Genomic DNA, 26,561 nt, shown 5'->3' with positions numbered 1-26,561 from the left:
GATGGTAAGAACAAGGAAATTGAACAGTCAGATTCCATGCATTTTAGTAATGAGGGTTATATCAGAACGACTTTGTTTATTATTAAAAACAACTGCTGTCATGTATTGCAAGATAACAGTTGCTTACCCCAACTTTAGTCTTTACAAGAAAGTTGCCCTAGATTGCAAAGACGGCATGTTGTGCTGGATATATTATTCAGGACACATCCCCATATGAGACAAGCAACATCGTATGCTATTTCACAACTGACATCTAACATAAGGATGTCATGTGTCCCCTTTAATAACAAATGACATATACTTTTGAAGATCCATGAGCCCGTTATGTCTTATGTTTCAAGTAAGACTTTGTTGGAAGTATGACCTCATCAACATCTTCTGGGATCCTGTAAATATGGGTTGAACAAGTAGGAGTGGACCGTCGTGCTTTGTTATTCGGTCTAATACGACTCAACACAACACAGGTTCATCGAGGGCATTTGGACCCGAGTGATCTCCAGAAGCTCCCTCACCTGTGAGTTGAATCTCAGTTGGCACACGCTGCACGAGACGTGTCTTCTCTTCGTCAAGGGATGAACTCCAAACGTGTGATGCATAACAGCTTTCTGAACTGGGTCCATCTGGGGGGAGAGAGGAGAGTATAGAATCTAAGTGAGATGCAGTGTTAGAGCGGACCTCTAAATCAACCACGTTACATCCTTTGGTGTGGTGGGTAGAGAAAATGATTTTCTTTAGAGCAGGGTTCCTTAACTCAGGCAGGTGATTTGTTTTCTTTATATGGATTTTCTCTTTTCTTCTACTTCTGAACACTAAAGACTGTAAAAACACCAGCAAATCATCAGCTCCAAGTGATTTTAATTTTGGAAACCTGTTCCAAAGTATTCCCACGCACAGTAGAGATATATGTGATCGCATACAACGCCATGTTTAAAATGATTATGTGTTAGTCAAATATTAGATCTGTTTGGGCTTCTTCAGGCCAATTTGCTGTCTACAAATGATTTGTAATTATGTTCCCGCCCCCCTGACCATCTGCTCAAGAAAAGATTGGCCTGCGGCTGAATATAGTTGATGCTTTAAAGCTTCTTCGGGGGTTAGACGTTGAGACACCAGTCTCAATGTCAACAGTGAAAAGGCGACTCTGGGATTCTGGCCGTCTAGGCAGAGTTGAAGAGAAAAAGCCATATCTCAGACTGGCCAATAAAAAGAAAAGATTAAGATGGGCAAAAAAACACAGACACTGGCCGGAGGAACTCTGCCTAGAAGGCCAGCATCCCGGAGTCACCTCTTCACTGTTGACGTTGAGACTGGTGTTTTGCAGGTACTATTTGATGAAGCTGCCAGTTGAGGACTTGTGCGGCGTCTGTTTCTCAAACTAGACGCTCTAATGCACTTGTCCTCTTGCTCAGTTGTGCACCGGGGCCTCCCACTCCTCTTTCGATTCTGGTTAGGGCCAGTTTGCGCTGTTCAGTGAAGGGAGTAGTACACAGGATTGTACCAGATCTTTAGTTTCTTGGCAATTTCTCACATGGAATAGCCTTCATTTCTCAGAACAAGAATAGACTGACGAGTTTCAGAAGAAAGTTTCTGGCCATTCTGAGCCTGTAATTGAACCCACAAATGCTGATGCTCTAGATACTCTACTCGTCTAAAGAAGGCCAGTTTTATTGCTTCTTTAATCAGCACAACGGTTTTTAGCTGTGTTCAACATAATTGCAAAAGGGTTTTCTAATGATCAATTAGCCTTTTAAAATTATAAACTTGGATTAGCTAACACGACGTGCCATTGGAACACAAGAGTGATGGTTGCTGATAATGGGCCTCTGTGCGCCTATGTAGATATTCCATTCAAAATCAGCCGTTTCCAGCTACAATGGTCATTTACAACATTAACAATGTCTACACTGTATTTCTGACCAATTTGATGTTATTTAAATGAACAAAAAATGTGCTTTTCTTTCAAAAACAAGGACATTTCTAAGTGACCCCAAACTTTTGAACGATAGTGTACATAGACGGGTTAGCTGACAATGTCACAAAAACGATGCACGCGGGTCCACAGCAGACGTCTGTGTGTTGTTTTGATTCTGGACTGTCAGATAGCTAACAACAATGACAAGAAGCTGCAAAAATGGGCTTGCTAGCTAACCAACTACTGTAACGATGTATTTGAGTGTACAACGAGTAACAATAAGTGACAATATGTTTTCAATAAAGATACGGAGAGGAAATATAGTTTCGATGTCGTCAACAATCCTTTGATTTTATGCCAACCCTGCCTGTTGTGCTCCACAGTTACACACGCATCGGGTTTATTGCTAAGTATCCCACCTGTATATAGATCTAGATCTATAGGGCTATAACTATACTATTAAAAGGGAACTTTCTACAAGAACATAATTGGATTAACACATTGGATTAACGCACTCATAAAATGTTTGCACAAGTTTGTGAGTAGAGCAAAACTGTGGGTGAATTGAAGGAACAGGTGTGGTATGCAACATTCTTCCATTGTAAATCTCACCCAAGTTTCGGAGAGAAGATGACACATGAACCTGGCACAGGTCCCTGGCAGGGAAAGCTTAAGTACAGATACATTAGCTACAGCCTGCTGGGAAATAGGCTAATATGGAGGGCTGGAAACGTATCGAGTGTGAGAAACATCTGTGCCACGGAAAAAGGATGACCTTCGACTTAAAACACGCACTTGGCTTGAGTGTCAGAAATGCCATCACAATCAGTGTCAAATTAATATTAGGCTATGTAGACTTAGAATAATACACAATACACCAAGGTTACTAGGGAAGTACCTCACACAAGTAACCTTGGTGTGTTTCGGTGTATATTCAGTAAATGTTCACATAGCCTCATCACATAAAGTTCACAGAACTCTCTTCTCGATCTACTGTATAAAATCGGTTCATTACACAGTCCTCCACCACTCAGCTGCGGTCTAAGGCCCCGTACACACTCCGGTTGTACAACTGATGTACAACGTATTTGACACGATGGTGATACAACCTGATTTTTTTTTAACGGTTTCTCCACAGCGCTTGAGTAATTATTTTGGTTGTATCACAACCGTTTATCTCTGTTGTATCACAACCGTTTAAACAAATGTGTTGTAAATCAGCTCACACTTGAGTGTGAACAGGGCCTTAGCCAGCACAGCTGCATTCCTAGCAGCACATTATTCCCCCACCATACTCTCTCATCAGCCACCCACTGCGCCACATACTCCACAGAGAACCTCCTGCTGGGAGTCGGCTTCAATTGAGATATCTCCCCATCCACACACACATCTTTATGCTAAGTCGCATGCCTGCTATCAAAGCCCACGGACGTGTAGTTTTCCCTATTTTAGTCTCTCCGTCCGAGCGAGTGTCTCCTTTAATGGATACTATCTGACAGCCGACAGCAGCCTGTCTGTCATACAGTTCACCACGTCGGACGTGAGACCGGTTCACTCAGAGCAGAAGATAATGCAACAAAACTAGACAGTGATGAGACGCGGTGGCTGTGTGTGGGTGGGTGACTTTCACTTCCTAACCGTGATAAACTGGACAAACACAACACTGAGCACTATTTTTGTTAATTTACCAACATTATATTTTCTATATGCCCATACAAGGCCCACACATCACTGCATAAAACATGAGGTCAAATGAATCCATAGATCAGCCTTTTTGCAAAGTGTCACAATTATAATAAAAATTATAGTATTTTGTGTTCTTATAGATGTAGTAAAAGATTGTGGCCAGCAGCTCAAATGCTGCCCAGTTGCACACACACACACACAGAGAGAGAGAGAGAGAGAGAGAGAGAGAGAGAGAGAGAGAGAGAGAGAGAGAGAGAGAGAGAGAGAGAGAGAGAGAGAGAGAGAGAGAGAGAGAGAGAGAGAGAGAGAGAGAGAGAGAGAGAGAGAAAAAGAACGAGAGAGAGAAAGATGAGAGAGAGAGAGAGAGAGAGAAAGAACGAGAGAGAGAGAGAGAGAGAAAGAACGAGAGAGAGAGAGAGAGAGAGAGAGAGAGAGAGAGAGAGAGAGAGAGAGAGAGAGAGAGAGAGAGAGAGAGAGAGAGAGAGAGAGAGAGAGAGAGAGAGAGAGAGAGAGAGAGAATGAATGAATGACTGGTCAACAAACTGAGCTAGCTCCCACCGTGTGGTCTGACTGTTCCATTCACGGCCACCACGCACGCTTACCATTAACTAAAGTGGGATGAATGACCTGTCAAAATTAATCCTCCCTCCTATGCGTTTCCCAATTACCTCGCTGCCTAGGCCAGTCAGTTAGTTATCAGCAGACATGCCGCTATAGATTGTTGCCACACCAAAACATTTGCAAGTCAAATGCGGGGGACGGTCATAACTTATAATGAGAAACAACAAGCTTCCCAGGTGTTAATAAAAACACAGACCCTCACATGAGAGGAAGTTGAGAGGGGAAGAGAGGAAGCAATGATGTCTGAGGGGTGAAGAGCAGAGTGTCTGCTGTGAACTGAGTGCACTACTAGTGGAGGTATCCCCTGAAGATGCTGAAAGACTGAGATAGAGAAAGATCAATCCATTTCCCCCCGTCTTAGTACAACTGTTAAACTTTGAGTTCTTTTTCGTAATCATATACTGTGAGAAGTGAATATGTTTGGTGTGATATGGATTTGTTTGCAACAGGAGGAGAGAGTGGGAGAATGAGAGAGAAGAGAGAGAGACAAGAAGAATTTCCCCATAGTGTACTTGAGTGGGTCACTGGATAGGAAAATTCACAGTGACCGTGAATAGAATGAAACTCATAGAATCTTGATTCAATTTAATATTCTAATAGGATTATGAGTCCGTTACTGCAGATCAACTTGACCTTCTTCTAAGTGTTAACTTTCGCTCAAAAAGCCCCAGGGAACAGTCTGTTTTCTTTCTATTGTTGCACTTGTTTATCTCTCCTCCTTAAGGTTGAAGCATCCCAAACTGAAAGGGATTCACATGTGTTTCTTCCCCATGTATAGAGGAAAATAGGTCTAGTGAATCTCAGTGGAATTTGTGTATGTACTGTACTTGTGTGTGTGTGTGTTTATCATTACTATGCAAAGGGGCAGTAAGTACTATTGAGCTCTTCAATTGGGCTTCTTATTCAATATACCAGACTGAAGGCTGGAGTGGGGGTTCATTATGCACATTGCTCCTGTGGATATTGCTGCTTTTTAAGGGGTTTTAAGGGGTTTTGGATTCTATAAAAGGATTTAAGTTTTATGCTGTTGTTCCTCTTGATGCAGGCACTTACTGTCAGTAACGCTAAATAAGAGTGCTAAATGATTAAAATGTAAGTGGTTAGCGAGAGAGAGAGAGAGAGAGAGAGAGAGAGAGAGAGAGAGAGAGAGAGAGAGAGAGAGAGAGGGGGGGGGGGGTGGGGGTGGGGGGGAGAACCTGAATGGACTACTTTCGACGAACACAGAGCAAGCACAAGTACAATTCTATCTCTCCCTCTCTATTTCTCCTCTCTCCTTATAACCCATTCTTTCTCCCCCTCTCTTTCTGCTCTTTTTCTCCATTGCGCCTCTCGTTCCACTTATCTATCCCTCGGCTTTCTGCTTCTTGTCTCAAATTGTATTTTCTCCAGTATGAGTGGTACTTTAGAACTTTCCCATCGGTCTTCACCGCTGACCCCTCTCACACCATCACGATCTGTTAGGATGAAATATTGATCTAGGGTGTCTCCTCTGCTCCCCAGAGCCACCTGGCTGCCTCACACTGTCCGCGACCTGCTCAGATGAAAATGTAACACCTTAACCCCTTAGCCCCTGCCACGCCAACCCCTTGCCTCAGAACAAAGCACATCTGAGCTCCATCAAATTGTCCTTATCTGTAGTACTGTCAAGCGTGACATGATATAAAAGCCCTAACACCTAAAAAAGTTACTTTGAACGTTATGAAACAACTCTTAAATAGGGGTTGAATACATTTAACTGCACCCCCCCCCCACACACACACACACACACACATCTTATTTGAATTAATCCATCTACTACTAAAATATAATGTCTTCACAGCTCTTGAGCCAAACTCACCACAATAATAAGGTGTATACATTCGAATATACATCACAATTAATCTGTGTACTGGAGGTCAAGTTGATGTGGTTCGATAGTGTTTTGCTAAATTCTTCCGTAACCCGATTTCTAATCGATCAATCTATCAAACCTCTCTCTCTGGCAACACCCCACTGGGAGTTGTTCTCTCCTGACATGGTTCAATGAAATCTAAGATGAAACCATTTATCTTTGCATAATATTATACCATGAATATCAAACAAGAACGATATTCACAATAATGAAAGAAATACCTACATTGCATTTGAATTCCTCTTTTCCAAATCAATGCCCTGAAATGAGAAATGAATGGCTTACCTGCAAACACAGAGTATAATAATGGTGAACACTCTAATATCGATGAATTCAAGGGTTTTACACACATGCCTACACTGCTTGAAGCAGTGCCGGCCCTTGGCATACTGTAAGATACATAGGCGGTCGCCTAAGCAAGGGTTTTCCAAACTCGGTCCTGGGGCCGCCTCTGGGTGCACGCATTGGTTTTAGCCCTAGCACTACACATCTAATTCAAATAAATCAAAGCTTGATGGTGAGAGGGTTATTTGAATCATCTATGTAGTGCTAGGGCAGAAACCAAAACGTGCACCCGGACGGGGCCCCAGGACCGAGTTTGGGAAACCCTTGCTTAGGCAACTCTGGCCTAGGCCCCCGACCCCCTTACTGTTGAGAGTTAGAATAGTGGAAAACACCATTTCTAAGTTTAGTGGTGCATCAAGCAGTTTTCCTCTTCTTACCGACAGTCAAATCAAATCAAATGTTATTTGTCACATACACATGGTTAGCAGATGTTATTGCGAGTGTGGCAAAATGCTTGTGCTTCTAGTTCCAACAGTGCAGCAATATCTAACAAGTAAAATCGAACAATTCCGAAACAAAACCCTAATACACACACATCTAAGTAATGAATGTAATAAGAATGTATAAATATATGGATGAGCAATGTCAGAGCGGCATAGGTTAAGATGAAATAGATAGTATAGAATACAGTCTCTACATACAATATGTGTAATGCAAGATATATAAACATTGTTAAAGTGGCTAGTGTTCCATTTATTAAAGTGGCCAATGATTTCAAGTCTGTATATAGGCAGCAGCCTCGCTGTGCTAGTGATGGCTGTTTAACAGTCTGATGGCCTTGAGACAGAAGCTGTTTTCAGTCTCTCGCTTCCAGCTTCGATGTACCTAACCTGTTCTGACCTCGCCTTTTGGATGATGGAGGGGTGAACATGTAGTGGCTTGGGTGGTTGTTGTCCTTGGTTATCTTTTTGGCCTTCCTGTGACATTGGGTGCTGTAGGTGTCCTGGAGGGCAGGTAGTTTGCCCCCGATGATGCGCTGTGCAGACTGAACCACCCTTCGTCAGGAAGTCCAGGACCCAATTGCATAGGGCGGGGTTGAGACCCAGGGCCTCAAGCTTAATGATGAGCTTGGAGGGTACTATGGAGTTGAAATGCTGAGCTATAGTCAATGAACAGCATTCTTACATAGGTAGTGTGATGGCGATTGCATCGTCTGTGGACCTATTGGGGCGGTAAGCAAATTTAAGTGGGTCTAGGGTGACAGGTAAGGTGGAGGTGATATGATCCTTGACTAGTCTCTCAAAGCACTTCATGATGACAGAAGTGAGTGCTACGGGGCAATAGTCATTTCGTTCAGTTACCTTTGCATTAATGGGTACAGGAACAATGGTGGCCATCTTGAAGCATGTGGGGACAGCATACTGGGATAGGGATTGATTGAATATGTCCGTAAACACACCAGCCAGCTGGTCTGCGCATGCTCTGAGGACGTGGCTGGAGATGCCGTCTGGACCGGCAGCCTTGCGTGGGTTAACACGTTTAAATGTCTTACTCACGTTGGCCATAGAGAAGGAGAGCCCAAAGTCCTTGGTAGCTGGCCACGTCGTTGGCACTGTGTTATCCTCAAAGCGGGCAAAGAACGTGTTTAGCTTGTCTGGCAGCAAGACTTGGTTTTCCTTTTGTGGTCCGTGATTGTTTGTAAACCCTGCCACATGCGTCTCGTGTCTGAGCCGTTGAATTGTGACTCCACTTTGTCCCGATATTGACATTTTGCCTGTTTGATTGCCTTGTGGAGTGATCGTGTACTCTATTTAGTATTCTGCCATATTCCCTGTCACCTTGCCATGGTTAAATGCGGTGGTTCGTGCCTTCAGTTTTATGCAGATGCTGCCATCTATCCATGGTTTCTGGTTAGGGTAGGTTTTAATAGTGACAGTGGATATAACATCTCCTATACACTTCTTGATAAACTCAGTGACTGTTTCGTTAGCCCATGTTAGCTAATATTTTTTAGATTGGTAAGTTAGTCTACCCAGCTATCTAAACTTGTAGTAATCATGGCTGAATTACCAACCGGGCACGAAGGGCCTAGGGTGTCCAGAGGCACTGACTTCCAGGAGGCATGTCATGCCAAATAGTGTCCCCCTGCCAAAGAGTGCCCCTGCTATTGTAGTATTCTGTTTGTATGTAGTTTGCATTTCAATGGCATCCCTCAAAGAGATTTTATTTTATCTTTCCAACCAGGCAAAGCACTATGAAGGCACTACTGATCTCGACAAGAGGCGCAAGAGGTATCTAGCTATAATTAACCCTGATCAATCAAATGGATAGGTATAAGCAATTATGATAATTACAACTGCACTTAACTAGGTGCCTTTGCTAGACAAACACATCCAGACAGACAGACAGACATCTGGGCAAGTGAAATAACCTTTTGTTTATCAATCAGAATTCTATTATATCAGAAATTATTGTGATTTCAATGAACGTCATATCAGAGAGCACACAGCGTTTCAATTTGTGACTTTTTGTGACTAAAAGGTCAGCCTGCCAGAAGTTTGAGAGGGTGAAGACTGTGGCGCCAGAGTTGAAGCCTGTCATGACGCTAGCCCATTCAGTGAACTGGCTAGCAGTTTTACAACTTTACAACCAGGTCCAAATTCCATGCAGAGACTCTTGTCTTCATGACCATGCAATATGGGAAAGAGAGGGTCACAGTAGAACAAAGGAACTCTCCCGCCAAATTCTACTACATCCCAGAATTTGAGAATTTAACAATATTCTTATTTTGGAGAATGTGTAAACGATTGGTGGAGAAGCCAGCTACAACCCGGTCCGTTTTGTTTCATGTTTGTGACCTCATGAAAGAAAATACAGCCACATTACCCTAACTCTGTTTATACAGGTTCCTCAGTTACAAGGCTTGCATCTAATTCTTGTATAAAATGAATGAGTAAAGATGAAACTATTAGCGAAATGATGTAATGTGATGTTAACCTTTAAAATGAGAGAATTGGCCTTCCATATAAAGTTGAACTAATTCAGTAGCCACACACAAGTGAATAGACATTGGTTGGAAATGATGAACAAACACATTTCCCACTATTGAATAAAAGCCTCCTTGACGAAAAGTTCCCTCAGTTCCAAATAATGGGAGGACATGTTCTCCACGTTGAAAAGGGACAATTTCAACTATATAGGCCAGGAAACGAGAGAGCTTGCTCCACACGTGAAATGGTATGAACTCTGAACTATTGATCACTTAAAGAATAAGCACATACTAAACAAGCATATATTAGACTGCAGCTGAACATATGCACAAATCCAGTACGAGAACACTGACCGACGAGGAAGCATCTCCAGAGTGAGATGAACCTCTCAGGCCACGTGAACCTCTCACATGATGAAACTGAAGATTCCTCAAAGGACGAGGGTGACATTGAATGGGCAAACCAGTGCCTCACATCACCAGATCAACTATCGAAGCCAGCTTCACGTAAATACAATGCATTGCTTTTCCAAATGAGCGATCGTTAAGTGACATATGTATTTATGTGGGAATAGCTTCCCAGGTCTGATAGAGACCCATGGTCCTTAGTCTTCTTTCCAAAAACCCCTTCTCTTCTCTCTGAATCTATTGTGTTATAACCAAACTGTTTTTGTTTAGTCCAGTAGGGACGGTATTTACTGTATAATGTTATTATGTATTGTATATTCTGTAATTGTTTAATTAGTTCGTAAATAAATAATTGAGCCAATTTGTGTACGGATGACTCATAAGCAAAGGCTGGGGTTGTGCAGATAATCAAGAATTTTATGACGTTCAGATGAGACTGATATTTGGTCAAGAAAAATGAATGACTAATGGACTGCTATTGATATAAAAGATATTCAGATCTTTAGGAGTGGATTCGGGAGATAGCCACTCTATATAAACTAATGCTTCTGTGGTGCCCCAGGTTATTAATGGTTTAATTGTTGCATGGTTTAATTCAATCACATAATCAATTACACGTTAGGTAATCAATTTGAAAATAGCATGTCATCTCATTAAAGAAGTCAGAGACATGACAAGCCCATCAAAGTTGTTTCACCATGATCAGTAAGTGTAACAATACAATTTTTGCCTTGATAAGTTGTTTTGTAATGCTTGCTTGCTTGAATAATTATAGAGTGTGTGTGTGTGTGTGTGTGTGTGTGTGTGTGTGTGTGTGTGTGTGTGTGTGTGTGTGTGTGTGTGTGTGTGTGTGTGTGTGTGTGTGTGTGTGTGTGTGTGTGTGTGTGTGTGTGTGTGTGTGTGTGTGTGTGTGTGTGTGTGTATGTGTGTGTGTTAGTATTCTTACAAATATGAACATCTGCATACTGCATGACACAGATACGGGTATGACTAAAATAACCTCTCTAACACTTTAAATGTTAGGGGTGGACCTCATCGGACCCTTCACTAAATCCAGGAATGGCAACAGCTGTTGTCTGACAGCGACCGATCACTTCACCAAGTGGGTGGAAGCAATATTCATCAAGGTCAGTAACGGGAGAGAATGTGCTTTACTCCAAATTCCCTTCTGTAACCTGTTAAAAAGCGTGCTTGGAACCAAAAATAGATTTGAGTTTTGTATGATACCAATCAAGAACGAGACTGGCGAGGCCACCTCAAGGTGATGATGACATCTTCAACACCCACAGTTCTCCTGAGGCCATCTTGAGTGAAACAATGTTATTGGTTATATTCTGTTTTTTTTATTGACATTTTATGGTACATAAGACATATTTCAATATCTCACATTCGTCAATAGATATCCCTTTCCTACTCCCTTCTCCAGGTTTTGGATGAATGGACCAACCAGACCCTCAGGACTGCCATGGGGAAATCCCTTGACGGTACCAGGAATGGTGGGAGGACAACCTGAAGGTAATTCTCTTTGCACACAACAGCAGCGTCCAGGCCTCCACAGAGTACTCGCCGATCGCCTGATGTATGGACGGGAGCGGCAGCTGTTGACTGAGGTAAACAATGCAATAGTACTGTATATACTGTTATTGCATATAATGTAGTCTTTAAAATTTGTGATTGACTTAGTGTTATTTGTCTATTGCTATTTTTTTAGAATGTTCTTTCAGATCACTGAAAATAAAGGAAGACGAGACCTGGGAAACCTCATTGCTCTTTCGCTCCTCGCTGGGGTCACCATCTGTTAAGGTGAATATAAAAATCTCAGATAATAACTATTTGCATTTGCACACAAAATAACCTGACGCAGATTTTTTCTCTTTGTCTTCCTAGAGTTACCTTCGGTGGAAGCCAACAATCCAGTGGTTGGATGGTCGACCACTGAAAGCCCTGACGCCCTACACTTTGGTGAAGCCCATGAGACAAAGTATGTTAAGCTTTGGTTGACATTTGAGAAAGCTTACAAAAAATGTACCTCCTTAATTTACCTCTCCAAATGACTATAGAACTATCGATTATCGATACCCAGGAGGTATCTCACCCAACGGAGCCATTGAGTTCGTATCAGTCTGATTCTCTGTGCTCTGAGTCGGAGGGGGACCAGCTTGAGGGGGACCAGCTTGAGGGGGACCAGCTTGAGGGGGACCAGCTTGAGGGGGAACAGCTTGAGGGGGACCAGCTTGAGGGGGACCAGCTTGAGGTAGGTTATACCTTCAAAAACTGTTTAAAATTATATTTATTTCATTTATAACACTGCACTCATCCATCACATTAAATGTAACCTGTGTGTTTGCTTGTTTACGTCTGTCTCCTACCCTGTTCCCTTTACTCTGCTCCTGTTCTCCAGGACCTAGGGGTTCTGCCTAACACCCAAACGGGGATCCACCTGATGTCCTCCCTACTGTTGCTACTGTTGTTGTCATTATCTGTTAAGAAAGTTTTCTTGCTCCATCACACTGGGCACATAATACACTAGCACTGCAAACACAGAATAAAGAGAGCAGCAGTGCCTGGACTTTGAAGTCTCCCTCTTCAAGTCCCCCTCCCGAGACTGGCTGCCTGATGAGAACAGGTGACAGGTAGAACCTCCCATCCACACAGCACCCACCTCCTCTCTATTCCACACAGCACCCACCTCCTCTCTATTCCACACAGCACCAACCTCTTCTCTATTCCACACAGCACCCACCTCCTCTCTATTCCACACAGCACCCACCTCCTCTCTATTCCACACAGCACCAACATCTTCTCTATTCCACACAGCACCCACCTCCTCTCTATTCCACACAGCACCCACCTCTTCTGTATTCCACACAGCACCCACCTCCTCTCTATTCCACACAGCACCCACATCCTCTCTATTCCACACACCAGAATTCAGTATTTCAGTCTATGACTGCCACGTGGGTGTTCCAAAACATCTGGTGAAAATAAACGAATGACACAACTGTACCAAAAAAAATATCAGAGTTTATATATTTAAATCTTAAAATATTGCCAGGTTGGTTTTCACAGGTGTTTGTTGTTTTAAGGTATCCCTTGATGATATTTGTTAGTTCAACATTATTCATTGTTGTATCCTGGGACCTGCAATACGTACACATATATTCAACCACAAGGGTGTACTATTGAACTATGCGAGATAGATATATTTTTTTTATCATAATAGAGGAATACTGAAATAATATTAACGTAGCAATGTTTAAGACATGGATTTCAATTAGTTTCAAAACGGCACAAATTTCTTTCCACCCCATGGCAAAATATATGGAATTGCAGGAAATTATCTGTAAAACTGCACGTTTTCTCTCTCCGCCTCATGGCAAAATGTGTAGAATTGCAGGAAATGAACTTTAAAACTAAATCTAATTGTAAAACTACTTTTGCCCGCGAGGTGGAGGGGCCTCCCAACAGATTCTCGCCTATGGCCCCCAAAAGGTTAGGGCCGGCACTGGCTTGAAGTGATATGGTCATTTTTTTATGTGAATGCAATGAATTATATCTTTGGAAGTTTGTAATACTACTGAGCTCTAGATATTGTAGTTTGTGTACAAATAAGAGGATGTTTCAGAGTCTCAGGGGGATAACCGTGGAGGAAGACATAAATACATATCATAAACTTTTCACATAACAGCAGAAGGGAAGTATAAATGTTCACAGAATCCCAGCTCGAAGTAGGGTGTGGCAAAAGACCACAAAACATCTCCTACGATAGGCACGTTCAGCCCTCTAGCCGCTCTAGGCTAACAATCTAAACGATGATGTAGTCTTGAAAGATTGTCAGTCTCGTAAATGCACTGGGTCAATCTTGTCTCGGTGCGAAAATATTTCCCGGGGACCGTACATGGCACGTGTGCTTAACATTAGGGAACAATCAGTGTTGCAGGTGCAAACTGCTTGCGTGACTCCCCAGCTGTTTCAGGTTTAGCAGTGAAACATGGTACCGTGCAGACCTGAACCTCACGCACACATCCCCACAATGGACAGATGCCTCTACCTGGGGTGTGAGAAAGAGCAGTTGGGTAATACACAGAATGAACCGTTTAAGATTGATATATTGTCAACTTTTCTTATTCATCTTGGCCCACTTGAAGAGCAACTAATAATGCAACAGAATCACGTTTCCTTCTTATGAAAGACTTTGAACTCGAGGGTTCATTGGTTGAGCCACTGTAAATCAACCTGTGTGTCATAGACTATGGGGCTACATAGACCCTTGAATGCACTGTAACACATACAGTACAGTATGATTTCTTGTCAACTTTTTCACACAACATTTAACAACGTACATAATTGTCCTATCTAAATCAATTTTGTGAATATTCTACTTTGGAGAGGGCTCACTGCAAATCTTAAAGACGAGAGAAAGCACTACAAAAGTAGTACAAGAGTATTAACAATACTATGCCAGGCAAGCTGTGGCACAGAGCATCCCCATAAAGAATTGGCTTTTAGCTCCACAGTTTATCTCTGCATTCCTACTGAGAGAGCTCTGCTGGCTGCTACCCAGGGGAGTGAAATGTTATCATGGGAGAGACCGTCAAGAAAGCGCTCGCCACATAAAGCTACTGTTAGGGGCAGAGGTTAAAAAGCACCGGGTGCTAACTGATAGCAACCATTGCAATAACCATATAGTCTGTATTGCGCGTTTACATCAGGTGGCATTTGCAAGGGCGCACCACCAGGGTGGTCCTTATCTCCACTGTGTTCTCCTCTTTGGTGTTTCGGCTGCTATCCTTATGGGAATACAATTGACAGAATCCATTAGCTGTTAAGAGACTTGCGTAAATCAAATAAAAATCCTCAAATAGTCTCCGCCCTTTGTTCTTTTTTCAAATCACGCAGCGCTCCTCCGCTATCATTTATCATCCAAAGCAAAAACAGATAAAGCCGTATGCTTATACGCAAGTGCATTCGAAACCTACATTTCCATTACTGGTATTGATAGAATAATTGACTTTTAGAGGGGGGGGGGGGGGGATTGAAATGGGTTGTGATGCTTGAGGGACTCCGGGCTGAAACCCATGTGTCATTCTCAGTCCGGGACTACAAAGCAATTTTCCAGCCTGCAGATCGGTAAGAAGGAATCAATATCTCACATTCCTGATTACTCTACAGAGGAAATAGAGTTTGTATTGTTTCTTCAAGACAAATGTAGGCCCCTGGCAAGATAAATGGTATTTTCAGCGGTGAAGAAAGCCTTCCTTAACTGGAAACTACTTTTCCCCCATTCACTCCTTTCATTACAGCCCCAAACCAACACCTGCCTGTGCTGAGTGTTGAGCTCTTACTCTTTTTATTTGGTTTGTTTCTGTTCCTTCACTCTGGCCAGCTCAATATCACTACTGCAGTTGCTGTAATCTAAAGTTCTACACCTATTTCACAGTTGGTTTCACCTTAGCTGTGAACGGCCTTCCTGCTCTGTTGTTTCTTCGGCTACAAAAACTTTCTTTCTCACCCTGACAAATAAACCGAATGTTTTCTAGGAAATGTGAAGAGGAGATTCTACAAACCAATTCTTTCTAACATAAAATACTGCAGCACAATGCCCAGAATTGAATATGCAAAGGAAATTAGCGGGGTGTTGCACAGCTTCTATACAGCAAATGAGTCAAAAAACGTGTATTATGCCATATATTATATATACACGGTCATATTACACAAGGACACATTTCTATTCTATGAGAAGTAGCACAGCCCAGGAAGAAGGAATAGCAACCAAGGGGGAGTATAACAAAACATCGAGAAAAGATTCCTGCTATCCCTTCTGGGGAAACGTATCCTGTTTATGTGAGTCACACACTGTATTACAGAACAACATTGACTGAGAGCTGCAAGGAGACTAGGAATCTATCTCATCAGATGCAGGTGTGGTCATGGACGTATCTCCCCGCCTCTCGAAAGAAGGTGCGGAACGTGTCTGCTGAATATCACGCCAGAACTCTGACACTTTATTACACCGGAGTAGATTAACGGAAAACTGCAGTCGTCATCGTAGTCTATATGATTATTTCGCATTTTGCGAATCAGAGTGCATAAATGTTTATTGTGCTCTAGAGGCGCATAAGCAAAACTGACATTATATCTGATAAAACTGCTACCTTTCCAATAGCTGATGATGGTAAGTAGCTTTAGCTAAACCTTGTATAGTACATTTAATAACATTTAATATCTCTCTATCTACACTGGAAAACATTGCATGATTAATAATAATAATATATGCCATTTAGCAGACGCTTTTATCCAAAGCGACTTACAGTCATGTGTGCATACATTCTACGTATGGGTGGTCCCGGGAATCGAACCCACTACCACACATGTTATTGACCCACTTCATCAATCATTTGATTGAATCGATCCCTTCTTTCTGATGAAGGGCATTGACGGTCGTAACGTCACGATTTTAACTCAAATTAAATCAATAAAGCGTTGCGTTTTCAATTGTGAGTTAGAGTCGCGCCTCTTCCTTCAAAACATTGAATTGATCCCACTTACAACAATGCTGTGAAACGTCTTCACACACAACTAACCATGGATCATTTCAAATGGACACACACATAAAAAAGCGCTCCATCCCACATGCAAGAAACAGACATCACCACTTTGTTATGTCCCTGAAACCAAACCAATACAAAAGTTATGCAAGTGTAAGCAGCACAACCAAACATGGAACAATAACTTGTGCATAAACACTTTTATAGCGCTGTTGATCGTGCCAACGCTAGCTTTTACAATCACCCTACATTAATTCTGCCAGTGATTAAACGTCAAGGGCACAGAGAATGAAAAGAGTGAGAGAGAGAGAGAGAGAGTGTATGGGAGAGGTGATTACCCCATGTTAATCCAGTATCAGCTTTCTGTGATTTGGAGGCTTCCCAGTACGTTACTCATTACATGCTGAACGGTCTGTTTAATGCAGATTAGAGGGTGAGAAGAGGAATGGAGGCAAAACTTGAACTTTCTCACGAAATCCATTCCTGATACTATCTGGCTTTCAACTGGACTATCCAAGCCTTGTTCCGTGATGATGTCCCCACTTGTCTCCTGTGTTTTCCTGCAGCTGTGCTCCATATTTCTGGTTCTGTTTCAAGCAGACTTTAAATTGAGCTATCCCCCGTAATTCAAAGGCAAAAAGCTCAAGCCGTAGACTTTTATCTGTCACATATTTTCCACTAGTCATCATTTTGTGATGATTTTGCTCAATTCAAACCTGATGAGGCCACATGCAGTATTTGCCTATACTTTATATCTGCGTACAAAGAAAACAGTGCAAGAGACTACAGTCAACTTCTACAATAAGTGCACATTGGATATGTGTGAAGTCTGTTCACATGCAATGTATTTAACGAGTCCCAATATATTCTTTCAAATTACCCTGGTTGACTGCCTGCTCTGGTTTAGTGCACACATTTATGACTGTCCTATATCATTGTTTACATCAGCAGCTGAAATGATTAGAAATGTATGGTCAAATGTTTGAAAGACGCTCACACTTCAAAAGACAAATCACATGCCCTCTAACATGAATGTCATCATACTAAATCTAAACCATTGCACCAACGATATCAGATACCATACTTTATGACCTTAGCCAGACCTAACCTGGATCGTAACGCCCAATGACCTGAGCTGATCCTTATCACATGACCCTGGGCTTACCATGCCGAAGCCGGGGAAGAGGCTGACTGCTGAGGCCGTATCCAGGGGAAACGGGAGCTGGAACTGCTTCATGCCCAGAGACTGCTGGATGGTGGGTAGAGCAGGACGTATCAGCGTCGGCAGGAGGCCATTTTGACATGCATTACCTGTAGAGGAGAAGAACGAGAATGGGCAGTGTTCAAGGGTCTGTGCTGTGGTGGTTCTCAGTTAAACAAGAGTATGATATTATGAGCAAAATTAACAATGTCTCATAGACAAAACCACCAAAAAAGTAAGATTCAAATGAGATGAAATATGAGAGCACTTGTATCTGGGAGGCTCCCGAGTGGCACAGCGGTCTTTTTTTTAAAATGTATTTTTATTTCACCTTTATTTAACCAGGTAGGCTAGTTGAGAACAAGTTCTCATTTGCAACTGCGACCTGGCCAAGATAAAGCATAGCAGTGTGAACAGACAACACAGAGTTACACATGGAGTAAACAATTAACAAGTCAATAACACAGTAGAAAAAAAGGGGATTCTATATACAATGTGTGCAATAATTACAATTTTGCAGATTAACACTGGAGTGATAAATGATCAGATGGTCATGTACAGGCACTGCATCTCAGTGCAAGAGGCATCACTACAGTCCCTGGTTTGAATCCAGGCTGTATCACATCTGGCCGTGATTGGGAAGCCCATAGGGTGGTGCACAATTGGCCCGGGGTAGGCCGTCATTGTAAATAAGAATTTGTTCTTAACTGCCTTGCCTAGTTAAATAAAATATTTTAAAAATCTGATATTGGTCTGCCTTCTCTAATTATGATGACCTCTCTTCTAAAGAAAACAAGCCCTCTGGACTGAGTCTGAACAAGTTATAGATAAACCGAGACAATTCAGACATAGCCTACAGAGACAAATACAGTATGATGTTAATTGGATCATGGGAATGCCATGTCAGCCTTATCCAGTTGCATTTGACTCTTTAACAATCCTTCTCGTCAGCACTGTTTAAAGCTGCAATCAATATATGGAACTTTTTGGGTGACCTGACCAAATTCACATCGAAATAAATGTAAGTTATAAATCGGTCATTCTTATTGAAACCAAGTCTAAGAAGAGGCAGATATGTTCTATGTGCACTATTTCTATGCGTCTTCTACTTTCGGTTTTGTACACCAGCTTCAAACAGCTGAAAATACAGTATTTTTGGTTATGGAAAATATATTTCACAGCTGTTTAGATGGTACAATGATTCTCTACACTATGGTTGCTTGTTTTGTCAGGGAAACTGAAATTAGGCGAACTATTTGAATTTTAGCAACCCGGAAAGGGTGAAGCGATTTCTGCATAGTGCATCTTTAAGAGAGAAATGTCTTAATGCTGAAACCATCCTCTTAGTCACAAATATGAAATGAGTGCACCAGACCAGACAGATCAATAACGAAGAAGATTCAATAACAAAACGGCAAACCGGCCTGGAAAAACCAAAGTAAATATGTTCATTGTCATCTACATGAGAGAAGCCAGAGCGGGCTTTATAAGCCATGAATTACAACCAGCAGAGCCTTTCTTCAACACCGGGGGATTAGAAAGCAGCTTTCCAAAACATTAGGAACTAAAGAAAGCCATTCCATACCCATTAATTAGAACCAGGGATGACTTTTACCACAGCACATTTAACAACATGACGAACTCAGAGCCAGCATGACTAAAAGCGCAGATACCATATCAAAACACCGGCTTGAGACAAATAAAATGTTTGTTTGCCACGTCAAGTCCCCAGGCGATGGTAAGGCTGAATAAAAAGAAACAGTTGTAAAAAAGAAAGAGGGAGAGAGAGAGAGGGAGGGAAACCACAAGTCTTTTTTTCCCCCCTCTGCTCGGAGGAGCACTGCCATCTGTTGGAAAGCAGCAAATGCCGATGGTCATGTGGAGACACGTCCCAGTTCTCCTCTAACAAAGCATGTCCTTCTGCAGCCATCATCCCTGCAGGATCCTCCGCTGACATGTTGCCTGACGTCACCCTGGAAACACGTTGCCGACAAGCCAGATTGCCGACCAGAAATGCAACGTGCAGTCAAAACAGCCTATTCAAACAACCAGAACTGTACTCTGGTTGAGGGGTGAGGAGTGAGCTACAGTATCCATTGTGGTGTTTCAAATATAAACGTGTCCATAGAAAAAAAAGGAAAGAATGGATCTGGTTGTGATGGAATTGTTATACAGTAAATTACAAGAGGCACATAGGAGTCCAGCATCTCAGCTCTACTGAATGACAAAAAACAAACAAATTACATCGGTCAATATTTTAGCCAATCGTTTAGTCTCCCCTAACAGAGTGCAGTAACTCAAAAAACAATATCCCCATTTCAGGATGGCGTACTGAGAAGACACTTTAACCTCATGCGTTCATTTTCACTTCCTCCGTTCCGAAGGGTAACAAAGCAACACTGATCTCCCAACATGCACAAACACACAAGGAGACATTCCATCTTTTAACATTGCCTCATGTAAGGCTAGTGTTTCAACTCCCTGACCTGAACGTTATATTGGAGCATGGCTCATTGTAGTATTAAGAGTGGAGCTTGTAGACTTGAGTAAGTCCTGTCTCTAGGTATGAGACTCTCTAGCTGTGTATAATACACTCTTAGAAAAAACGGGTTCTTCAGCTATCCCCATAGGAGAACCCTTTTGGGTTCCAGGTAGAAAGAACCCTCTCTGAAAACTGTCCTATATTGAACCCCAAAATAGGTTCTACCTGGCACCAAAGGGTTCTCCTATGGGGAGTGTACAAGTGTGCTTTCATGTGGTGTGTTTTGAAACACGTGTAAAATAGATATGTGTGCTGCTCGTAAATACATGTAAAAGTGTCCTCGTAAGTTTGTTTAATGTGTATCTGTCAACGTCTTGTGCGTCACACGTCTTTTCATGCATGTCTGTGCGTGTGGGCGCCTTGCATATCGGCCCTCTTAAAAATGTCTTTATCTGGGACTAAAACCCTGCGGCAGTGTGTCGAGCGAGAGTAAAGATGTCTGAAGGACACAGACTAACGTGAATAATGAATCGTCTTCCACTGCTCTCTCCCACCTCCGCCTCTCCTGGTCTTGATCCCGACTGCTCTCCGATAAGATCTGTCCAAAGGGCCGGAGATCCCACATAGCCGGAAAACTGCTGTCATGGAATATAGAATCTATGATGCAAAGGTCTACTATTTCACAGAGCAAATATAAATCCAATTATTGGGAAATATGAGGTCAAGTGCGTGTCAAAAACATTCATATCCTGATGATGTCTATTCAGATGTGTTTCACAGCATTGTGTTCTTAGGGGCTGTCTGATTGTATTCCATGACCATAATTACACTCAGGATCAATCACTGTAATTAAGATGCAGAGGTTACAGTGGTTTCACCCCATTTACAAAAACAACAAACATGCAGAAACATTCAAATCTCTTATTAATCCATAACATTTGAAGATTGGTCAATTAGAAACAGATTTACACCAATGTACCCCTAGGCTACATGTTTGTATCCATTTCACTAAGCTCTCCGCTGCATTGCTAACGGTTAGCATTCAGCTCCGGGCTCCGACTGGAATAGCCTGGCTAACACTAGAACCCCACCCTCCCGACGTAACCCGCTCGGTTGTCATGACGTTTGCGGTGTAACCTCTAATAAACACAGCTGTCTCGGAGTTTGATCCAACAATCACTTCCACTGTGCTCTGTAATCTGAGGTTAACCAAAGAGATGTTTACGTGCTCTTAAACTCCAACCGCCAGGCCAGATACACCAGATACGTGCTCTGGGCCTCCAACTCAACACTAATCCCTTTTATGATTACAGCTCACACTAGGAGACATTACTCCTGCTGAGGTACTGTCTTTTCATTGGTCTTCTTCATCCATTTAGTTCATGAAGAGGGTTATTTGCATAGGGGGCACATGGGGAATTCTCGCCCTTGATCTGTGTTTCTTTTTTTTCCCATCAGAAATTCTAAGGGATCAAATTCGTAGGGATTTGTAGAAGTATTATGTGACAGGAGAATGTATATCATTCATATATCATGCATATTCAAAAACTTTTCAACCAAAAACATCTTTGAGGAAAACCACAAACTTGGATTTTTATTCTAAAATGATTCTATCACTGACACAACGGCTAAATTAGCTGTGTTTATAGGCTAACGTTATGCAAACTATATTAATATATTCATCCACAAATGCTTAAGCTTAAGCAACGCACGTTCTCCACAGCCAAAACCTAACAAGCTTCCTTCCTCCCTTTTCCTCCATTATTGCAATGACGACATTAGGCATTAGTACAAGAACAAAATAATTCCAGACATAATATACTTTGGATTATTTGATTCACAATGCACTTCTTTTTCATTTGACAAAAGTGATAAAACTCCATTTCACCACCCTATCGTCACTAGGGCTACTTCTGTCTCCAGGTGGGCCTGTGTGTTGACTAAAGCTGATGAGTCACGAGGCTGAGCTGGTACCAGGGACTCCACAGACCAAGGACACCAGAACAGTCACGTCCCCACTACATCAACACTCCTTGCCCTTCAATGCCCTTCAATGTACACAGAGGGCTCATATCAACAGTATGCATATCAGGACAGGAGAGATTGACTGCATCAATTCGTGTTTCTGTGAGAAATATTATTGCGTAGAAAATTCCAAATGGTCTGTAGAATCAACTTACGTATAGCTCTGAGAGACATACTTACCCCAGCAGACATGCCACCAGGGGTCTCTTTACAGTCCCCAAATCCAGAATGAATTCAAGGAAACACAGTATTATATATAGCCATGATCATATAGAGCCAAAAACTCCCTTCTATCAAATTATTTAAGCAAAGAAATAAAACAACACGCACAGCACTTAGGCTTTGAGGCATATGTATATGTACGGATGTGTGTGTAACTGTCAGTAATGTGTGTAACTGTCAGTAATGTGCGTAACTGTCAGTAATGTGTGTAACTGTCAGTAATGTGTGTAACTGTCAGTAATGTGTGTAACTGTCAGTAATGTGTGTAACTGTCAGTAATGTGTGTAACTGTCAGTAATGTGTGTAACTGTCAGTAATGTGTGTAACTGTCAGTAATGTGCGTAACTGTCAGTAATGTGTGTAACTGTCAGTAATGTGTGTAACTGTCAGTAATGTGTGTAACTGTCAGTAATGTGCGTAACTGTCAGTAATGTGCGTAACTGTCAGTAATGTGCGTAACTGTCAGTAATGTGCGTAACTGTCAGTAATGTGCGTAACTGTCAGTAATGTGTGTACTATTCTTCTTATTCTCTGTGTGTCGTTCAGTGTTTGAGCTGTTCTTTTCTACTGATATTCTGTATTGCGTCATGTTTTGTGTTTTGTGTGGACCCCAGCAAGAGTAGCTGCTGCTTCAGCGACAGCTAATGGGGATCCGAATAAGATACAACAAAAAATACTCCTGTGGATGAACACCTGCCAGACAACCAGCAGTCACACGTCTCTGAGAGCTAATACATCACACCTGACACACATCCTACATCATAACCTCTTTCCTAAAGGACACATTAGCAGTCTGCTCACAATGTCACCTGGCTCCAAAACAAAAACTCTCTGCAACACTTTACTTAAAGCCCGCAGGTGTAATGCATTGTAATGCAGTTTACAATGCATTATAAGTCTTGCCATCAGCACGATGTATAATGAACCCTTTATGATGTCAGCATCTCACTCCATAAGGTTGCTGTGTAATTTGAGATCATTTTAATCCCACAAAAAAAGACTGTGCCCTTTTATGAAGCCTTGCTCCGGCAAGAATCAATGCAATTATTCTTCTAACGTGAGAATGTAAGCCAGCGATGTGAAGAGCACTTGAAAGGAAAGCACTCCTGCTTTAAGTCTGCCTAAGCCTCTCATCAAACACAAATCTAATGGAACAAGTCTAATTCTTTCATTTCTCAAACTATTCTAGACAGCATATCAAGTGGCTCTCAAAGCCGACAGTGAGCTAGCTTTGTCCTTCTTTGAATTCCTTCGCTATAAACACATCAGCGAGACTCTATAAAACATGTGAGATGAAATGCAAACCTTGGACTTTCAACCCCACACATGGATCTAGTCTGGCAGGATGGATAATGGCTAGGGGGAGTAGACACGGTGCCTAGGGCTTATCCAACCGTGTCAAATCTAGTAAGTGTGGAACTTCACACTTTCCTACCTTTTACGTTAACCAAATCATCCGCTCCATCTCTGAAGATGATGTATGTACTGCTAATGCCACACAAACACATGCACAGGGCACAAACTCACCGAAAAACATGCTGCTCTCCATGACTCCTTAGACATAGGGGTCTGTGTGTCCTCTCGGATGCCCTGCCAGGTTGTGTGTGTGTGTGTCCATGGGCAGCAGCCTGGGCATGTCTCACACACTCTTTATGTGTGTTTGTGTTAGTGTGTGTGTGTGCAGCTCTGTAGTCCGTCTCTCTGTCTGTGTGTCGTGTCTGCAGCCGTTACCGTGCAAAGCCGGCACCCTCCTCTCACAGTGGTCTGTGTCCCCCTCCTTCGTCTCTCTCGCTCTCTCTTTCTCTACACACACTGCTCTCTCTCGTCTTGCTGGTTCTGCCGGTCTCTCCTCCCCTCTTTTCTCCTCCCGTCCTCCTGTACAATCTCCTTTCTACTCTACTTGAGCGCTGGCCCCTCTGCATGCTTCTCTCCTCTCCAAGGTGTCTATCTACATTTTCCAGCTACAGCTCTCTCTCTCTCTCTCTCTCTCTCACACTTTCTATATCTTTCTTTCTTTTCCTTTCTTTTCCTTCTTTAACTATCTATCTTCCTCTGTTCTCTGTTCTCTCTTCCTCTGTCTGTTTTTTCTCTCTCTCTCTCTCTCTCTCTCTCTCTCTCTCTCTCTCTCTCTCTCTCTCTCTCTCTCTCTCTCTCTCTCTCTCTCTCTCTCTCTCTCTCTCTCTCTCTCTCTCTCTCTCTCTCTCTCTCTCTCTCTCTCTCTCTCTCTCTCTCTCTCTCTCTCTCTCTCTCTCTCTCTCTCTCTCTCTCTCTCTCTCTGTAATCTGACTCCCGGAGCTGGGCTGATATCAGTGCTGGTGGTGTGAGCTCCACTGCTCTTCTCTGTCTCTTTCTGGTGGCTCCTCAGGTACAACACAACACAGAACAGCACCATGCACAAGGGACAGCCACCGGCCACACAGAGACGGCTGGTCGCTGTTACCCACAAATACCAACTAGGTTTTGTGATGCACAACAAGGGTTCGCCTGTGCATATGTGTGTGTGTCAGCATCCTTCCCACTTAACCTCCACCGCCCTTGGCTTTGTTTTCACACAATCACTTTGATTGGTTCACTGTAATGCCTCTGAAGGTCAGACAGCAGCATTGACCGCTCCAAAGTCTGGCCACCGCTATCGACTACAAATGAGACAGTCCTGATCAGAGTGATGTCTGTCCACACACACCGCGAGATAGCCAGCCCAGCCATTAGTGACATCATAACTGTCTCCTCAAGACCCCAAAAAGAAATCAATGTTCTCAAGTGTTGCGATTTCTCTCCTCGTATACCCCCAGGCTCCGCTATGGCGGCCATCTCGCGTCGCACAGATGTTTTCAATTAATCCTGTATTCCCATTCTGTCTCGCCCAACCCCCGAGCCCACTTCCAGTAAATATGTTTATTCCATATCTGAAACGGCAGCCTCTCCTTCTCTCCCTCCTCTCTTGGTCATTCTCTCTCTCTCTCTCTTTCACTGGCAGTGGCTGTGGTGGCTGGTTGAATGTATTTTTTAACCTCGACTCGCAGGTGTCAGTGATGGTGCATTATTTGTCACCATGAATAGCAGTTAGAGCAGCGACGCAGCCCGAGGAGCACCAGTGCACCACGTGCAAGTGCAGCCCGGGTTACTTCATTAATCTGGCTGTCACTTCCATGACGCTTTCCATTAGTTATGGGGCTATCTGATCAACAGGCAGACTCTCCGGCTTTTCAAAGCCTTTAAATTGCTACCTGGGAGAGGGAGGCTGAGGAGGGGAAAGAGCCAGGAGAGAGAGAGAGAGACCCACATGAACAAATACTACATTTTCCTCTAGAATACTACAGTACCTACTCTAGAATATTACAGTACTTACAATAGAATTCCATATTAAAATGTAGTAAGTGTACTGTAGAATACTATACTACCACACTGTAATATCCCTCGATCATGTGTAGTACTTGTTGTTTTAGTATACGGTAGAAAACTACAGTAAATACTACAGTATTATCCACAAAAAACACTGTAGTAAATACTACAGTAATATCTGCAAAAACACTACACTTTAACCATAGTAAATACTAAATTATTTAACTTGCATATACCTTGCCCATTGCTTTCCCCCATATGACACCAATAAGTGAGAAACCTACATGCCAAGTATACAACCTTATTATTATTACTTTATAATTTTTAAAAATTTTACCCCTTTTTCTCCCCAATTTCGTTGTCTCATCGCTACAACTCCCGTATAGGCTCGGGAGAGACGAAGGTTGAAAGTCATGCGTCCTGCGATACACAACCCAACCAGCCATACTGCTTCTTAACACAGCACACATCCAACCCGGAAGCCAGCCACACCAATGTGTCGGAGGGTACACCGTGCACCTGGCAACCTTGGTTAGCGCGCACTGCGCCCGGCCCGCCACAGGAGTCGCTGGTGCGCGATGAGACAAGGACATCCCTACCGACCAAGCCCTCCCTAACCCGGACGATGCTAGGCCAATTGTGCATCGCCCCACGGACCTCCCGGTCGCGGCCGGTTAAGACAGAGCGCGAACCCAGGGACTCTGATGGCACAGCTGGCGCTGCAGTACAGCGCCCTTAACCACTGCGCCACCCGGGAGGCTATACAACATTATTTTTGTTCCCTACAGGTTATAGAAATAGCAGAAGCTCTGAACAAACCATTCAGACCCCAGTCCTACCTACCTACAGGTTATGGAAAATAAGCTATTTTAGTATTTCTCAAGTAGGTTTCCCGAAGGAGAAAGCCTCCACTTCTATGTCAAAGATAATAAAACAAAAACACTATAGT

At 42.7% G+C, this 26,561-nt stretch overlaps 1 protein-coding gene across 1 annotated transcript in view; it reads right to left on the bottom strand.

Moving 5' to 3' along the window:
• LOC123998226 (zinc finger protein 385D-like) overlaps nucleotides 1–24,272 on the bottom strand; it is a 41,900-nt gene extending 17,628 nt beyond the window's left edge. Inside the window, 3 exon segments of the mRNA XM_046303261.1 lie at nucleotides 513–620; nucleotides 17,506–17,651; nucleotides 23,798–24,272. Coding sequence (XP_046159217.1) covers nucleotides 513–620; nucleotides 17,506–17,651; nucleotides 23,798–23,819 — 276 coding nt within the window. The 5' untranslated portion in view covers nucleotides 23,820–24,272.
• Between the last annotated feature and the right edge of the window lie 2,289 nt (nucleotides 24,273–26,561).

The sequence above is a fragment of the Oncorhynchus gorbuscha genome, linkage group LG15 (genome assembly GCF_021184085.1).
Source record: "Oncorhynchus gorbuscha isolate QuinsamMale2020 ecotype Even-year linkage group LG15, OgorEven_v1.0, whole genome shotgun sequence".
Classification (NCBI taxonomy): domain Eukaryota; kingdom Metazoa; phylum Chordata; class Actinopteri; order Salmoniformes; family Salmonidae; genus Oncorhynchus; species Oncorhynchus gorbuscha.
This window is presented reverse-complemented; position numbering and strand designations above follow the sequence as displayed.